This window comes from Melopsittacus undulatus, chromosome 11, assembly GCF_012275295.1.
Source record: "Melopsittacus undulatus isolate bMelUnd1 chromosome 11, bMelUnd1.mat.Z, whole genome shotgun sequence".
Classification (NCBI taxonomy): domain Eukaryota; kingdom Metazoa; phylum Chordata; class Aves; order Psittaciformes; family Psittaculidae; genus Melopsittacus; species Melopsittacus undulatus.
The window spans coordinates 18,068,293-18,086,918 of NC_047537.1; the positions used below are offsets into that span (position 1 = coordinate 18,068,293).

The 18,626-nt window shown below is 39.9% G+C and overlaps 1 protein-coding gene across 1 annotated transcript in view; it reads right to left on the bottom strand.

Moving 5' to 3' along the window:
• SEC14L1 (SEC14 like lipid binding 1) overlaps window positions 1-18,626 on the bottom strand; it is a 42,552-nt gene that overhangs the window by 4,957 nt on the left and 18,969 nt on the right. Inside the window, exons 3-13 of the mRNA XM_005144215.3 lie at window positions 12,792-12,941; window positions 12,570-12,701; window positions 10,547-10,675; window positions 10,059-10,293; window positions 9,226-9,335; window positions 8,268-8,457; window positions 5,264-5,352; window positions 4,228-4,298; window positions 2,438-2,609; window positions 2,003-2,137; window positions 200-334 (exon numbers count right to left, since the gene is read on the bottom strand). Coding sequence (XP_005144272.2) covers window positions 200-334; window positions 2,003-2,137; window positions 2,438-2,609; window positions 4,228-4,298; window positions 5,264-5,352; window positions 8,268-8,457; window positions 9,226-9,335; window positions 10,059-10,293; window positions 10,547-10,675; window positions 12,570-12,701; window positions 12,792-12,941 — 1,548 coding nt within the window. The remainder of the gene's footprint in view (window positions 1-199; window positions 335-2,002; window positions 2,138-2,437; window positions 2,610-4,227; window positions 4,299-5,263; window positions 5,353-8,267; window positions 8,458-9,225; window positions 9,336-10,058; window positions 10,294-10,546; window positions 10,676-12,569; window positions 12,702-12,791; window positions 12,942-18,626) is intronic.

Consider the following 18,626-nt stretch of genomic DNA (forward strand, 5'->3'; position numbering starts at 1 on the left):
CAGACATGTTCTTTAAATGGCAAGATGATGATACAAGGAATGGTCACAAACTTCAGCTACTAAAGCAACATTATGCACCAGAACTATAGAACAACAAGGTAGAAGCTCGGCAACTAAATAATTTTGTAACCATTTTCCATCAAGAAAGAGTCCAGAGCAGAGGGCTGAGATGAAAGAAAAGGGTATGCTGCAGCCATACCTCATGTGGAGCTCCTTTGAAGACACTTGCAGACTGGTAGATTGTTTCAGTCCAAAGCTTTATGTCTTCATTTTCCAACTCTTCTGCTGTCCGATAGAGGGACTTGGGAACCAGCCCACCCTCTGGCACTTCACACTGAAAGCATAAACAGCCATTATAAAGTATCCCCTCTGTACATCCACACCCTGTCACACACTCTGCCTGCTAGCTTCAGAAACCAAAACTCACCTTCAGCAAGTACTCTAAGAATGAGACACAAATAGACTTTGAAAGTAATTCTATAGCTTATATAACAGATACATAAATATATTTTACAATGAGCTGGCTGAGTTTGCAGAATTAGACACCAGGGGAACAGATCTTGTATAGGCACAACAGTCACCACCATAGAAAATAACTGTGTCAATCTATAGTTATCACTCATACTGCCCTATAGAGTTGTGAGCCACTTAAGAATCCCAAGGAAAGTGGCAACAGGAACTCTGTCTAAAAACTGTAGCCTACACAGACCTGAAAAAACTGAGGTAGTTAAATTGAAGGAGGATGGGGAGATGCAGTAAGTTTCCAAACAAGAAAAAGGATAATGCAGTCAAGGAAGGTAACAGTTTTGAAGTTACAACTGTAACAGCTCAGTCCTAGAACTGATTACACAACTTCCCAAGCAAACTTCTCTTTAAAATATCTCTAGTAATGAAGCTAGACAACTATCTGATCAGAGATAGGTTTCCTAGGAGTGCTTGATAACTGCATTACAACACAGAATTGAAGGAATCTCTGAGAAGTCATTTTTATTCATATATCCAGGAGTCCAGAAGAGACTATCATTTTCTGTGACTGACAACAAGTGTTGCTGCAATTTGCTGTCTGGTAACATTCACTTTTGCTTATTAAGCAGTGGATTTTGCCAGCTTCTTGAGCTTTAAATTAGATAGCACAAATTCTCTCCACTGAAAGCTACTGCTGCAGCAGAAAACAGCCTACTCAAGATAAACACACGCTCTACTCTGTCATGTGTAACAGGGCTTCCTTATAATTTGATACTGTATTTGAACAGACCTAGACGAATTTTCAAGAACGGTACAGAAATTAACCTAAAAAAGTACACAGGGGCTTAAAAAGCAAGCCTGAAATGATAATTTAACACAGCTGAGTTCAGAAAAAAAAAGTCACTTAAGTGTTAAAAAAGTCATTTAAGTGTTAGTGTGACAGAGGCTCCATAAAATGCCCCAGCTGCACTCCTAAACCTAAACCTCACCCACAACAGTGAGCCTGTGTGGTCAAAAACACTACAGAGAAAAACCTTACCAGTATCATTGAGATGTTAAAATGACAGATTCAATTGACACCCACAGGGTATGCAGGGAACAGCTACTAAAGCACATGACAAGGGACGGAGAAATTACAGTATCTTGCAGTAAAGCAATGGTTTTAGTTTGCTGTGGGCTAGGTGTCCTGGCTGTTTGTTAAGCCCTGCTAGCAGGTGTGCCATGTATTTCCTTGGGCTTTTTACAGTATTGGTTAATTCTTTCAGGTGACACAGACTCTTCTGATGGTGACAGCTCTTGCACATCGGCTTGAACCTGACAGGTAACAGACTATGGCTTTTAACCTTGGCTATTTTGGTAAGTTATTTGATATTCACTGTGCATCCAGAAGAAAACAGCCTGGGAAATCATAGTCCCTGCCTCCAAACTACATTAGGAATCATCCTGCGCTTCAAGGGCTCTTTGTTTAAAGGAATGGAAGGGAAAAACAATAAAACCCCACAAATAAGTTGCTATATATCCTAGTTTATATTCATACCATGCACTCTCCACCAAGAAAATCAGGGATGATTTCTTTATCGATGTAATCCAGCAGTCCCCCAGGACCCTGGTAGTCATTTCCAGCATAAATAAGGAATTTCTTTCTAGTGTTGTCATCAATGAACGGACTAACCTACAAACAAAGAAAACCAGATTAAATCAGGCTCATCTGTTTTTCTCAAATCAATTTTGAAGGAATCAGTTTGATCGTTACCATCCTCTTTAGTTCACACTACAATGAAGCTAAATTAACTGACTGCATAAGCAAGTTCTCAGGTAGTGTTTTTTAACCCACCCCACAAATCCTATAAAGAGAAATGTTTCCAACTGGTAACATTCCTGTTTATAAAACCTGATCTCTAAAGAGCTCTTACAAACAAGTGTGTAGCAGTATGCTGAGAGAGCTGAGGAATACCCTGAATTACAAGCATACCAGTGTCCAAAGAACTGGGAATACTCGAGGTGCTCTAAGGATAAGAAGACGACCCAAAGTCTCAGGGTAATTAGCTTCGACCACCTCAATGATTCTTAGCAATGCTTTGACACCAGGTCTCCATAAATGCCGCATGTTCAAACCTTCCAGATCTACTAGACAGGTCCAAGAGCTGGATTTGAGAAAGACAAAAGTGAAAAGAAAAACCTCAATAGTATCAAAATTCTCTTTCCTTATGCAAGCGTCCAATGTACTGAAATGTGTGGATCCTACTACATGTTTTGGTTTCTTCTATTTTACCTTCCTGTTTTGTACTACCTGTAGACACTGGAGTTTAAGGTCCTCCAAACAGAAATATCTTAAGAGCATGCCAAGCATGGTTACAGAGTCTGTGCAATGATCACTTTGCACATCACATGTATTCCCCAGAGGTGTTTCAGACACCAGGTGAAGGTTAAGATAAAGCCAAAAAAGATACTGTCAAAGGCCACCCAAGTTAAACCATTGATTTTACTGGGAAATCAATTAAATGGCCATGCTGCAACAAGGCAATTTAACATTTACAGTGCAGATTTCCTACCAGCATGGTACAGTTATAACGTCAATACACGCCAAAGCTAATTCTGATGTCAGGTCTCAGTGAAAGAAGCTTTTTCTATAGGAAGAGGTATGTTCTTATACTAAATACTGACCTTTAGCACATGCTTTAGTTACTTTCCAAGTTCAGTTCTTGCCCTGGGCACAGGTTCAAGATTTACCTCTGTGCCCTACCAGCTAGCATCCATTAAATTATGGCTTCTATGTAACAGTAAACCCTTCTTTGTTTCACTTTAAATGTTCGGTATGTAGTCCTTTAGGATTACTTCTACAAATGGAGATCCAGTGAGCAGCACTTTTTCACACTTCCACACATAAACCCTATCACTCGGATCTGGCCTCCCACTGAGAGCTAGGACAGCAAGTTCTTTAACAGGGACAAGATAAGCAGGCATACCACACATCCCTGAACCCTCACAGGGTAATGGAAGGACTCAGAAATTGAAAAGAATCCAAGAAACACTGTTTCTTTTTGGGGCCAGTCCTGCATTCATTCCACACCATTAAAACCATTATGCAGTTACACTTGCATAAGTGAGCCCTACAATGACCTGAAGATGGGGTAACAAGACATTTCTGACTGAACTTCACATGAAGTTGTGCCAGTATTTGGAAAACTAGACCCCAGGTTCCACAAAGTGCCTTGTGAGTTTACCTTGGATCAAGAGTTGAGCAACTGCATAGTAAAATGGAGAATGCAAACAAAAACTGAGTGTAATGTTCATCCACAGTCCATGCTAAGGCTCAAGTAACATGAAAACAATACTTGAAACTACTGGAAAGGTTATCCATTATATCATAGCCTGAACTTTTTGGCACTCTGTACCAATGTCTGACTATAAAATCCCCCCAAAAGAGAAATGTGAATTAGGCTGCATTGCTCTGCAGATGCACATCAATAGAAGAGAGCAGGAGCATAACACCCCCTCATGTAGAACCCTTATGAGCATGACACACCGAGACTGCTGGAGCAGATGTGTGTTTCCCTCAGGCTTTGCCATGCAGATCCACTCCAGGGGTAACTGAGGAGGCTCTCAGTTAACTATAACTGTGCTTGTATCTGCCTGTGAGACACACAGCCCTCTCTTGTTCCCGTTAATAAACTTTGCTCAGCAGCATCACATTGCCTCATGTTCCCCTCACACCCCATGAAACCAGGTAATTCCCAAAAAGTAGATCCACTTGTATTTTACCTTATTGGCCTGCCAAATACTTTTGTGTTCTCCTCACATCGCCTCAGTCCTTCTTCATTTATTGAAAGAACCTGTACAACAAGACATGTCGTTTAAAGAAGATGGTCTTAAACTAAGTAGGTTGGATAAAGGAAAAAGAAAAGGTTTATATTCAAAGTGTAATTAAAACTACAAACTCAACCAGCATTAACTTTTTCCCCCAAAAGAATGAACTAGAAATCACTACATTTACCCCACTGATCGATCTTGTTGAAAAATAAATGTACTTTTCCAGAAAGGCAGTAAAAGATAAACAAGATCTTCCTCAAAACTCATCCCCAGGAGTGATACAGATAAGAAGTCCCCCTGCCCCTTTAAGCATGGATTTCTTGTTTACTCAGAAATTAAAGCCTCTTTTTAAGCTGTAAAAAAGAGTCCTGAAACAGAAGCAGGGCAAACAAGCAAAATATAGTATATGCCTGGAAATGCCAGTGGAAGAGAAAAAGTAAAATCCAGCCCCAGCTTCTAGTGGTTATTATGGCCATGACTGTCATTCTTAGGACTCAAAAACAAAAAAAAAATCACTGCAAACCTGGAATTCTGCCATCTTTTGGGTTGGAAATTGAGCAGATCCACAATAACAGAGCCTTAGCGGTGCCTTTAGAAAAGGCAAAATTACAGGCAAGTACTTTTTCTTTAAGAATAAGTTATTCTTATCCTTGGAGCACAGGCTTGATAAAATCTGAGCATGGCATTTTATATTCTGTACAAATGCAGGGATTGAAGTTTAGAGCACTGCACAACTGCAGAAGAATCTGTGAAAATGCTAACCAATAACTAAGGGAGCTGCCAAGAGCTACGCCTTTCCGCCATCAGTTTGCAGTTGGAAAGAATGCAGAAGATCAGATACCAGGAGCTTTCAGATGTATTGAAACCAAAAACAGACGGCCAGAGAGTACATCACAATATCCAGTGTGATGAATGTTCTGGCAAAGGAGGAAATTTCTAAATGAAAATATCACATTGTTAGCAACTTGTTGGCTCCAAAAATACTTACGTAGCGCAGCAAGGCCTCTTCCCCAAGAGCCCGCACTAAGCCTTTGGTATCCATCTGTCCCAATCTCAGCACGTACAACGGGCGACCATCTGAATAACAGGAACAAATACATCAACATAACCGTTATTACAGCAACAGACAATTTGAGTGAGCTGCTTTTATGCTTAAAGTCCAAAAGGAAATAAGCCATACTCCATTCAAACTTTGTAGTCCAGCTTGAAGGAGGAGAACCTGGAGCAGACAACACAAATTTCACCTTGTCCAACTACACCAAAAGACTGCCTGTAAATGAACTGCAAAAGTTTGATGGAGACTTCTTGATGCAAAAATAGCTCCCCTATCAGCAAGGCACTTTCAAAGGACTTCAACAAGTACATTAGTACATACAAGATCTTGGTATACACAGTTAAAGACTATAATTAGCTTCCAGGACAGCCAAGGTACAGGAAAAGCTTTAGTCCATTAGCGTAGGTGAAGAGTTGCAACAAGCAGCAAGCCTTGAATCACATATGATGTAATACTGCCCTGGATAGCTTACAGCAACCTTTCTGGAAAAGTAGCTGCACTGAGTTCTGGGAGCTAAGAAAATGAAGTGTTAACCAAGACACTTGCTTTCTGCAGTATTTGCTGGAGTCACACTTTTCAGCTATGTCATTATACATTATGCAGAACTGGCAAACAGCCTCACTTCTGCAGGTTAAGCCTGCTAAGAGCATTCTGTTCCAGGGATCAGCTTCAGATGGACCCTCTGCATTCAAAGCCTTGCCTCTTCACTTTTGTTGCATACTACACATCCTAGAAATGTCCAGGATACTAAGGCATTAAGCGTAATAACTGCATTGGCTAAATTAGAGAATCAAAGCCTGCATTCCTGGATCTTCATAATAGGAGCTCATTGTCTGAAACTGCTTCCATCCTCCCAAAGCTGTGATGCATTTTGTAAGGTTTGCTTCATGTATTCTAGTACATAAGCTAAACAATCACCAGCTTACAGAACTGAGTACGCTAGGACACAAAAATAAAATAATAAAAAAGAAGAGCTTTTATATACAAATATATATATATTATATATATAAAAACCTCCCTGAAGTCCTGTTGTCTGTTCAGCTTCACTTCCCTTCAACAAACGCAAAGAGGAGTATCAAATTATCATTAAGTCCTTTGGAACACAAGGAAAGAAACTGTTAATATATAAAAACCCCCAAATAACCTAAACTGCAGAGTCCAGTCAAGTTATTTCTTTGGCAAAAACACCCCCTCCATTAAAGTTCAGGGTATTTTGTATTTTATCAGGTCTAAAAGAAAATGTTATTTTAACATCAGCACATGATTATCTTGGAATGTGCTGTTTAGCTTTTGAAACACAAAACAAACAGTGCTATTAAGCTTTATAGCAGGTCTTCCTCCCTTCTCAGCATCCAAAGCCAAGCTAAGTGTTTGCTAACCCTGGTCCACCCAAATGACACATAAAGGAAAGTCTCAGCTGACAGTGCTGTATTATCACTGTATATTTTATATTCCATTAGAGCTTTGTGATTTAAACCACCATTTGATTGAAGCATTCCTGACAAAATAAAAGCCACTCAGATGCACAGAAAACTGTGCTAATTGCAAGCCAAAATAATAAGTTTTATTCTTTTGTATTATTAGCTCATTCTAGACAACATGCTTCATAATCACTCCTGCCTTTGCTTTAACACTAAATGCTATAGAGAATTCAGCTAGCTGAAGTTTGGCACATTTAGCACATGTAGGAGGAGAGGAACATTACTAGAAAAGAGGATTTAAAAGAAGAACCTACCACTAAAATTTTAAATTACATAGAATTATGCAGTTTTGAATTCTCTTTCTGCTATTGACAAACCCATGCTTTACTTGTGGGCATGCTGCAGAAGAGATTAAAGGAACTGGAGGGGAAGGGAGGGGGCATGAAGCTCACCACAAAACTGAAGAACTTCTCAGGATGACATTAAACAACTCTTTGATGCATTCTGTACCTTTCTATCTGCTTCCTGGCAGGACCCAGTTATGTGCTACTGGCAGAGGAGGTCTTTGCTAAGTAAGGACAAGGAACTGAGAGAAAGGGAGAACTTGTTCACAGGTCTTTTTCCCTACAATCTTTACAAGCATATTCCCATTTTCCCCCATTTGAGGTCTGTTAAACCTAAAGCAACAGGGGAGAGCCATTCAAGCTCCTGGCCACTACTGCTGGCAGCATCCTGCCCTGCTTCATACACTTCTTCTAACAGGAAGAGCCAGCAGAAACAATGGTGTCAGCGAGGAAAAGACTAAATCAGAACACAGATAGCTCACAGTAAGAGATCATTTCCTTATCTAAAGAGCCCAGCTTGCTTCAAGCAACAAATTCCAATTCTGTGTATGTATTAGCAACAAGATCAGTGCACGATAAAGCAAGCTGAGGGATAGGGGAGCATGTCAGCCACAGTCATCCCTGTTTTAAAGATCTGGCTGTGGCTCACCATACAAAGGGAATTCAGCCAAAGCTTCTTCCCTTCTTAAATAAACCTGCTCTGTTTGATGTTTTTGCAACATAACACTTTTCATCATTAAGCTGATTGTAATGCCATGTAAGTATTCATTTATGCCATCAGCAGACTTACACAACATCAGAAATAAATTGATTAGAAAGATATACTTATTTACAAACATATTTTAATCACAGAAAGAGAATACTCAGCATTTGCATAACACACTTCTAAGCATCTCTGAGCACTACAGAAGTGCAATTAACAACTTTTCTTAAGCTACTGGCAAAGCAGAGCTCTTAAGAGAGTTAAATATGTCAAGCATTAGTCAGAAAGAATAGGACCTAGGAGTTTGCTCCACCAACTAAAGCAGCTGGCAACATCAATTTCAATGCAGTTAGCACATAACTGAGAGGTTCTAACCACCTTTCCAGCCACCTCTAGTTAACAGAGGGACAACTATCACCTTTAATTCAGAACATAAAAAGGCTGTTCAATATTCACCCTATGTAGCATACCTTTATCATGGTGATGCCAGCCTCCTGCATAGTAATCCTGGAGTACTTGAGGAGGGTTCCAGGTATCTAGAATATAGTCTACCTGATGCTGCTTACGCCATGTCAGTGACTGGCAAAGGATCTCTCTTGCTTTATCAATGTTGAAGTCCCGGGCATGCAGGAATCTTAAAATGTGCTCATCCTTTGGGATCTAATGAAAAAATGCCAAACAAATTCCAATTTTGTATTCAAGGTTTGAAACAAGCACAAAAAAAAGCCCAAATGATAGACACCAAAAAACATGCAGCCCTGCACCAGTACAAGGGGACAGTATGTAACACTGGAAGTTACTCAAGCAAATCAGTCTTTGCAACAAAAACACGAGCCCTGCCAGATACTGCAGCTACCTTCACATAAGGGATATAAAAATGTCATGAACTCCATTGTAATCATTTACACCTGTGTGACCATACTAAGTCAGTCAATTTAAACAAATCTAGCAACAAAAGACAGACTGTATTTTGCTGTTAAGCAAAAGGAAGCTGAGCCATACATGCCATTCACAAGCCTCTGGAAAATCCCCAGCCTTACTATCAGTGATTTAAATGGCCACATTGCTTCCCCTTACGTGCTGCACTTTGGGACACAGATTTGAAAATATGACATTTGGCCAAAACAAACAAAAGTAAAATACAGTTATTGTGGAACCAGGCAGAGTTATAAAACTGATGTTATCCTCCCTGTGCTGGTCTGCTGACATTCTGAAGCAGTCACACTAATCATTTAAGCACCTCAACTGGCAACATCAGCTGAACAGTCACATCACAACAAACTTCTATTGCCACTGTACCAGGTTTTGGTCATGAAGTGCCATTTAACAGGAATGGTTAGTGACAGGAGTTGTGGGTATGTTTCATCACATCCACCTTACATATCACATATTGTAAGACAGAGTCATAGGAGACCAAGAGTAACTTACTTTGCCTTTGTGAGTCTCCTGGAGCCACTGCCTCAACCGAATGAGGCAGCTTTCCTGCATTGGGGTCAAGTCACCCAGATACCTCTTGATGTAGTCTGCATCTAGCTTGTCTAAAAGGAGATGCACATGTGATTAGAGCAGTCCTGAACTCACCAAGCCAAAGTAGTAAGTGACCTTACTACTGTTATCTGAAGGAGAGAAGTGACTGCTCTGTGTTGTGGGCAGTCAGAATCAAATGAAATTTCTTTCAATCAAAAGATAAGCAAGGCAACTTACACAGTCATCTTAATGGTCAACCAAGATTAATTCTCCTTCTGCAACTAAGGGAAGGAGTAAAACCAGACATTTATAAAAGCATTTTGCCAGTACATTCACATTTGTCAATCTACAGCATCATAGGGCTTGCTTCTTCTGGAAATATATAGAGAACCTTGGATCTGAATCTCCCAGTGCAAGAATTTTCCAAAATTCCCATATTAAGAAGATACAACAGAAGACTGTCCAGGAAACCTTCAGCACTTTTCTCCTCATTATTGCTATAGTAATGCCTATCCTGAATTTCAGGGCAAGCAGCAGGCCATTCATTTGCAGCTTAATGAAGAGCAAAGTGAAGAGTTTTTTCCACTCATACCTGATCTTCCTTTACTAAAAGGATCAGCACATTACAGCTATTTAAGCTACTCCACATGTTACTGCTTTGCTAATCTGCACTTTAACATTGTATGTTACCAAAGAGCCAATGCAAAGATTTTCAGCTGCCCATCAGAAGCAGCTCAGTGTGGAGAGCCTCTAGAGAACAAACAATCCCATCAGAATAAGTCAAACCACCATACCATCTGGTGTTCCTGCTGTGGGCTCTGAGGGACTGCTTGAGGTGTTGAGGATCTCCTTATTGCTCAAGCCCTCCTTTGTGGCAGAGTCTGGTATATTAATAGCAGGTGAAACTGGTCGTCTTGGATGAGATGTAACACCTTCTGATTTACATGCAACAGGAGGAGTCCAACGAGGAACAAAAGTTATTCCTTCTTCCTCCAGCTGCTTCAGGTAGTATTCTATTATTTCTTTTCCCTTCAAAAAGGAAAATATATTTCAGCTACTAAAAACACCCATTTAGACACAGAACAGATTGGGTTGAAAATCCATGAAGTGGCCAGGCCTCTTCGAGATTATTCCACTTGAAAATATAGACCTATACACACATGCTGCCCCAGGCTAAATAAACAGCCCAGCCTGCTGAGCAGAGCAGCCTGTTACTTAGCAGTGGCTATGCTGTCTTTTGGTAACTGAGAGCCAGGGACCTGCTTTGTGACTGCAAGCTCACCTTTTTAATATTGCTGGTGTATTGCTTCATGGCTATCTTTTCCACTGTGCTTTCAAAACCAAAGAAAGATTTGATATCCAGACTTGCTGACTGCTCAAAACAGGTCCAGTCTTCATTGTCAGGATGAACCTATTAGGTAAAAGGAAGTCATACAGCTTTAATTATTCATTTAGTATTTTTCCTCCCTCCCAATATTTGAAATGACCATTTCTTGTTCTACCCATTGCTAGCACACAAATTTTTTCTTAACAAGAAAGGGGAGGGTAGAGAAATACCAGTGCATCAGCCAAGAGCCAAAGGACTATCACATTTATACAACTAACGTTATGTCATTTCTACACATAAGCTGTGACTGTAGCATATATGTGGAGCAGTGAGCTTTCTGTTGCTGATGACTGAGGCCAGATAGCTTGAAGACTGCAGCAAGTAGTGTCAGCATTTCCAAGCACAGACACATTGCACTTGATTGTTCCCTTGCCGTGTAAAGTACCTACATATTTTGTAGACTGAAAACTATTTTACTTTGTTCTCCTATGATAATGCTACTGAAAGAATGCTACTTCTCAGTTGATTGACAGCTGAATAAGCTATCATCAAGCACTTCCAACTTTCTTCTTAGCTTATATCTTTGCTGAGAGATGATCCTGAAATAGAGATGCTAGTACTTCCAGCTAGGCTCACTCTTAAAGGTCTTTTCCAATGTGGATGATTCTATGATTGATAATGATATGCTGAAGAAAAACTGTTTTCTGAAATAAAGGCTTGTCTAAGGAATTTCCAGGCTGGGCTCTGAATTTGTAGTTACACAAATATCATGGAAGGCTGGATTTCTGAGCATGCAACTGTCCTGATCCCTTAAAGCTCCCCTCACCTTCAAAACAGGCTAGCATTGATGGGGAATAGAATGAACACTTCATAACAGCACAATTACAGAAAAGAAAACATTTCCCTTAATTTGCTTCTTCTGCATTAGAGAATGTGGGGTACACAAATAGCTTGTACAGCCTAAGTAAGTACAAATCATAGTAACAATATTTAAGAAGCTTCCTGTCCTTTCACAAATTCAATTATAAAATGACTTTAATAACAATCCATTTTTCAAACCAATTTATTCTTGAATTAAAATTCTGGGTTTGTACTTACCTATTAATTTACTGATCAAATAGAAAAGGGCAAGGAGATATGTGTAGTGATTTGTTATGTATTTGCCACATGCACTTTTCTATACAGCATTTCACCTGTTTAAACAGAGCTTTCACAGAAAAATTACAGGTGGAAGATTTAAGTGTGTCTTGGAAGTAATTGCAGAAATAATAATTAAAACATTATCAGATGATAGTGTCAAGCAGGGTTGACATCCACTGGCCTTCTAACCATGGTTCTCTCCACAGCAGAAAATGTTATCATCTGCACATAGAAAGAATGCTACAAACCAAATAAATCAGTTACATTCGCCAGCTTTGATTTGATCTTTAACATTGACCTGAAGTTTTACCACTATGTGTGTGCTGTGTGAGCCTATGACTAGTAGGTAAGTCATTTCAAAAAGAACAGGACCAGAGCACAGCAGGAAGCATGCCACCAGACTCCTCCATCAGAAAACCTTTGTACTGAAAAATGGATGGAAAAAATGAGGTTAAACCAAAGCTGACTCAATGAACACTTGAGCTGAGCAGATGGCGAGTAAGTGACACTGAACTTTCCTTTAACAGTTCTGTCAGGGTATCATCAGCCCCACACTGCTATTACAAACCTCAGATTTGCCTGAACAGAGCTGTCAAACACAGCAGATTATGTTACATTCTGCTCTCTGAGAAGATGCTCAAGCAAGAGGGTGCCAAACTTGCTTCAGTTCTTCAAGTGAGCGTGTTACATTTAACACTAGCAACAATTCTCACTTCTGCTGGTGTGCCGGTTATTTTTTCTTGCAAGGCAAAACCCAATAACAACCAAATCTGTGTGTCCTGAAATCTAAACACTGCCCCAGCTCCACCTGTAGCACCACCAAGAGCCTGTTACTCACTGTGTAAGAGCAGTGCTCATTAATGATGACTCTATTAGAGAAGGTTTCATTGTAGGCTTCTATATGTAAAGTCCTTTCTCGTCTGTTCAAAGAATTCTTCTGGATGAAGTAGACATAATCCACTCCTGCAATCTGAGGAAGATGACATAGATTCTGTTAAGATACAAAACCCATGTGAAAGGATATCCAAAAGCATAAAACAGGCACTTCAGACTTAATCACCTTTTTCAATAGCCGTGGTGCATCTATATCCAGCTTACAGCGCCGTTCAATCACATGGATAGCTTCATCCTCACTCTTGTATTCATTTACAGTGTCACTGGCTACAAACATAGGGATCAGAGGACACGTAGGAAACCTTCTTTCATATGCCTAGAAAGAATGAGAAAGAAGAAAACAAACTGTCAACACAATTCCTGAAGGCATACAGAGACATCCTTCACTAACATCACCAGCACTTGGAGGCACAATGTCCTTCATACCTTTAGTTAAAGGGACTGAGGCATTTTGGAGTCCCCATGATAAAGTCACAGTGGCAGTCCAAGCAATCCATTTATTAATATGCTCCTCATACAGACTTTTAGAGGTAAAGCAATTTTTTAAAACCCCCAAAATGCCCTATTTCTCCCCTCCAAAAAGAAAATTGTTCATTGTACACAATGACAATCCCCAGATAAAACCACATGACAAAACAATTGTGTTGGATTAAAACCCATGCTAATTATCAGTGTTTCACCAGCCTGTCTCAAGGGTTTTCCATACAGCTCCCAAAGGTCTAATAAGAACATTTCCAAACCTATTTCTTAAGCTAACAGAGCTCTCAAGCTCCCTGTGCACAGAGTATTCATGATTTCACTACACACTTTACTAAGCTTGCAATTCTGTCCCGCAACATACAGTCTTTCCAACACAATGAGGCCACTTCATATTTAAAATGTAAACTATATGCAATAATGCCAGGCTAGCAATAGCTTTGATTCTGGTTAAAGAATACAATCATGTAACTGAGTTAATCTCTTAAGTACAAGAGAAAATGGTATTAAATCAGACACACTCAGAAAGGATAGTTTACTTATCTGGGATAAGTAAAACAGGTAAGAGGAAAATGGGAGATATCCCCATCAGTAAACCCATTGAATTTGAGTTTTAGAACCACTATGTCTGACGAACACAATGTAACTTCTTTTTTCCTTTTCTTTCGTAGTCACTAATGTATTTCCATTTCTCTTTGGCTTTTTTTCCTCATGGGGTAGCAGTAAAGGAACTAATTTTTTAGCCTTCTTCCCACATTCTGAAGTTTTTCGTTTTTGCTATTATCAAAACCTGCCTTTTGAGAAAAGGCAGGATTTGCAACGTGTGCCAGCGTAGAAGAAAACATCAGTAACAAATCCGCAAGCAGAACATGAAACAACCCTTTAAAAGAGCTAAAACATTCACTTTGGCCTTTCAGATGATTTTAACTGCTCTGAATACAGCTGGATTGCAGCACAGGAACAGCACCAACAGGGAGAGGGTGTGGAAGAAAACAAGCAGCTGCAGAAAGTATGCACTGGTGGCACTGTAAGAGAAAAGGTCTCTTGATTCTGCCTTTATAAGACTTAAAATACTTTGTTACCAGCATAAAACAGAGTTGGAATGCAGTATTACTATGGGGACATTGGTGCAAAGCACTCCAACAGGGCCAGCTTTCTTCCCCCCTCGTATGTATCTGTAAAGCATTTCTGCAGCATGATTGTCCTGAGTTCATAAAGCTCCTCTGTACCATACTAGAAGTACAACCCATGAGTGAATGAGCACACATGCTCCTTTTATCAGGCTTTGTATCTGTGCACAGCTGGTTTTGGTTAAATCATGAATAGAAATAATTCCTAGGGTCAGAGATGTGTGCTGCACAATAGAAGTGACAGAGTGTTAGTGTCAGAACACAACAGCAAGCACTGGGGAAAAGCCTTCCACAGCTCCAAGAGAGAGGGAGGATGGGTCCTATTAATAGGGTATAAGAAGTTCCTTACTCCTTTTATGATGTTTTTGTTCTGGACAGAAGGATGGACATTTTACAGTTAAGAATAGCTCAGCCCTCTCCCTGAGTAAGTGCCAGCATTCTTTCTAAACTTAATCCTTACTTCAACTATATTGACTGTAGTTAAATATTGTACTAAGTCAGAAAGAAAAGATTTCCAGCAGAACTGATACTTCTGGTTTAAGACTGCTTCACTGAATACTTCTGTTTGATTTGAGGACTTTGTTACCTCCATTATTTTATAGACAAGACAGAAAGTGAAGTAGATAACATTTTTCTCACTATTTTCAAAGTCTCTTTACTTTTGGATCACGATAAATCTCGCCATCTGAGTAGTCTCCTCAATGCCAAGCCTTTGCAAATCTCCTTCATTGCACATATTGATGCATTTCTTATCTTAGCTCTCAAAATGTTTCCCATTTGCCCTGTGAACACTTGCAAAATACATTACCTGCTCTTAAGTGTTTACTGAACTGTGAGAAAAAAAATGCCTAAGAAGAATGCGTTGTTCTGAATGGGAAGCCTGAATGCAATGTGGTTAAATTTGGAAGAGAACAAAATAATTATCTGCCAAAAGTTGGCAAGCTCCACACTTACAGCAACAAAACACTTGACAGTTTCAAAGAGATTAACAGTGACACAGGATTCTTTCTCCCTAAAGAACATGCACTCAGAGGACTGAAAACTGTTCACAGTCAATTTTACTGGGGTCTTAAATTAGGCTGGGTTTATTTCTTCATGTACCATTGCCAAAATGTTTTCGTAACGCATCATTTCACAGCACAGCCTTGTTTGAAGAAAGTGATCATAGTAAACTGTAGCCACATAAAAATATTCAGTCTGATTTAAGCACAGCTTTCTCTTTCACATGTGGCAAATGGTTCTCTCACAGTGCAGAGAGGCAGTATGAGACTACAGGACACTGAAAGGTCTCACCTCACTACAGGCCAGCACAGCCCAGGCAGAAAACATGTCATTTGTGGTATGACACAGTAAGACACATGAGTCAAAACAGCACGTGCATCACCAAGACCAGAGCTATTAAAGAGCATGAGAAGATGAAACAAAGATCAAATGCTGCTTTGTCATTGCTAATAATAGAACTGAGTGGATTTTGCCGCATTATTGAGGTGTTTTGGACCAGAAATTTTGTTTCAAGTCCAGCTTTGCAGACAGGAAGTAACTGAGCTGCATTATCCAGTATACCTTTAGCAGTCTGATACAGTAGAGCACATTATAAAACACTACACATTTTCCTCTATGCATCACAGAGGTCTCTACAAATAAAAATCATTAGATATTACACAGCTTTGTCACAGGATTTTAATTTGACTGTATAGATACAAAAGACAGTTCTCAAGAGTAAAGCAGCTGCAATAATCCTGATGGATTCAAAACAAGAGTGAAGCACTGCTGCTGTAGCACTAAATGCATCCAAGGACATTACTTAATTTTGCCCTTTTCTTCCAGTAAGATCTCCATACAGTGTGGGGAGATTGATATGTAACATGTCAAAATACAGGCATGCTCATCCTCAAAACCTCTGCAGCTGGTGCAGGGCTTGACATGAAAACCCTAATGATCCCATAGTGGTACAGACCTCTCAAAACAGGGATTTTAAGCCTGCAATTCTGTTGTACCCTAATAGTGTACTTGCACAGTTTCCCACCAGCCTCTGGGACATTTGTGTACTCTGGTACATGAGAAGCTGGCATCGTGCATCCCTAAAAACACAGTCTGGTGAAGCAGCTTGAACTTCAAATTTAATGGACTCATTATATAAACCCTTCACTTTCTTCATGTGTGCTAACAGCGAGAACACTGACAAGCATAAGTTCAACCAAGATAGCCTTGTATTAAAGCTTCTTTCCCAACTGCTTCCCTTAGCAGATCATGTTCAGCATCAAGTCAAAATAACAGGATTTATTTGACTTTTATCTTTGCTAGTACTGCAGCTGTGATTAAAGACATGAAAGCAATTCAAAAGTAAGGCTATTTTAAACCCATTGCAGTAATTTCTCATACTTAAGGGAATTATACTTGCTGCCATTGCCCTTACATTTTGGAATTCTAATACCAGCAATAACAGGATCCTTCCAAAATACCACCTTTAGAATTTAGGTATGACCCCAACCCAGTTTTCAGGAGGACCAAAGAGAGTGTTTTGGCATTTTGCTTCTCGACCTATGCCTAGGGCTAATAAAATACCTTAATAACAGGCATGTGCTCAGCCCTCGATGGGGAAAGTCAGTCATTTATGCAAATAAGTTACTCAGCTTCTCTGGCTGGATTAATATATTCCAAGTCTCCTGCCTTAAAGGGTAGGGATTGTTCAGTATTTCCATTAGATGACTCAAACCTAACTTCTATACTTAAAAGAAGAAAAAAGATGTGACAGAACTTGCAGGCAATCTTCCACTGTGTTGCTACACTTCCAAGCAGAACTTCTAACCTGGTGAAATAAGTAGGAATTTCAATCACCATCTAGAAATGAAGTACATTGAGTGCTTTCTTAATAGCTTAATGGCATGAAACAAGGAGTTAAGACATTCTGTTTGTTTTTGATGTTCAAAATTGCTGGGACAGCAGCCTTTTAAGAGCAGCACAACATTCTCCATAGGCACCTCAAAAGAGCACATGAAGAGATTCCTCCTGGCAATCAAATCTAGTCTGCTGCACTTTGTGTGTGCCATATAAAGCCTATAATGACTGCCTGCAATACCTGGCCATGTCCGGGTACTAATTTGCAAGTGCACACCAATATTCACCATCCTTTGTTATCCCCTTGGAGAGTGTGGAAATTCTGAAGTATTCCTAAACACACAAGAAACAAGGAGAGTCACTAGAGCAGGATGCTGCCCTGGCTTGACAGGCTGCATTCCAGCGTTTTGATCTTTCCTACTTATCACCATATCCCTTTTCTCCCCATGCATTAGAGCACTGTGGATCAATAGGAAAAACTCATGGGAGGCCAAGCCAGAGGTTTCAAACTCCTGGCAGCTGCATTTGGAAAGGAGCAATTTTGGATTATCTCTCCCAAAGCAGCAAGCACCTCCTCATCTCCCATATACTGCCATTCACAGCTCTTTCCCATTTCATACATACATTTAAAAATCATTATACTTCCACAAAGAAGTGTGTACCTCAGTGCCAGTGTATTTCGTGGATGTTAGTGCATGTGTTGGTATCAACCAACAGCTGGTATCAGGTGTGTGTGTGGAAGAAAGCAGATGATTAAAATGGATATACCTCATAAAGCTCTTGAAACAAGATTTTTTGCAAGGTAGCATTCCCAGGTACCAGGAAGGGGGAATGTGAACTGGACTGAACTTTGGGAAAGGAAAAAAACATCTTTAATAAACAGGTAGTGAGCTTTTTGGAAAGGATGATCTCTGCGAAGCCAGTTCTGGAAGGACAAACTGTCCTCCAAAATGACATCCTCCCTGCTACAAGCCAGACCCCTGCTGCCATGCCAGCAGCATGGTTAAACTTTGAACCTTAGCAGTTAACCTCTCTGGTCAGTATGTCTCTGCACAGCAGCTCTCCTTCAGAGTGAGCTTAACTGGGTTTTTCTTCTATGTTTTCACTTCATTAAATGTTTTCATTTACAAAGAGAGAAGTTATTTTCTTATTGCTGGGAAACAAAGGCAGTTTGGCAGTGACTCAGAATTCTCTCTGGGGAGAGGACCAAGAAGGTTTTAGTTACACAAGACTACAAGTGAGGCTTATAGGGACTACAGACAACCCACTCAAGCATGACAGGCAGGTTTAGACTTATAAATGAAGGGCTGTGTATCACCTGAAGCTCAAACATTTTCTATATGCACATTTTTGATCCTTGACAAACAGGAGGTTGTTTAACCAACCTTATTTTTGACTTGTCTGTAAATTTTGGCCCAGTCTATGCCATCAAGATATGGCTAGATAGATTTTCAGAGAACTGGCATATCTCACTTCACAACTGGTATTTGTAAAAGTGGATACCAGATGCAAGACTACTCTGCTTAACAGTGTAGAGAACACTATGACTTATTTTC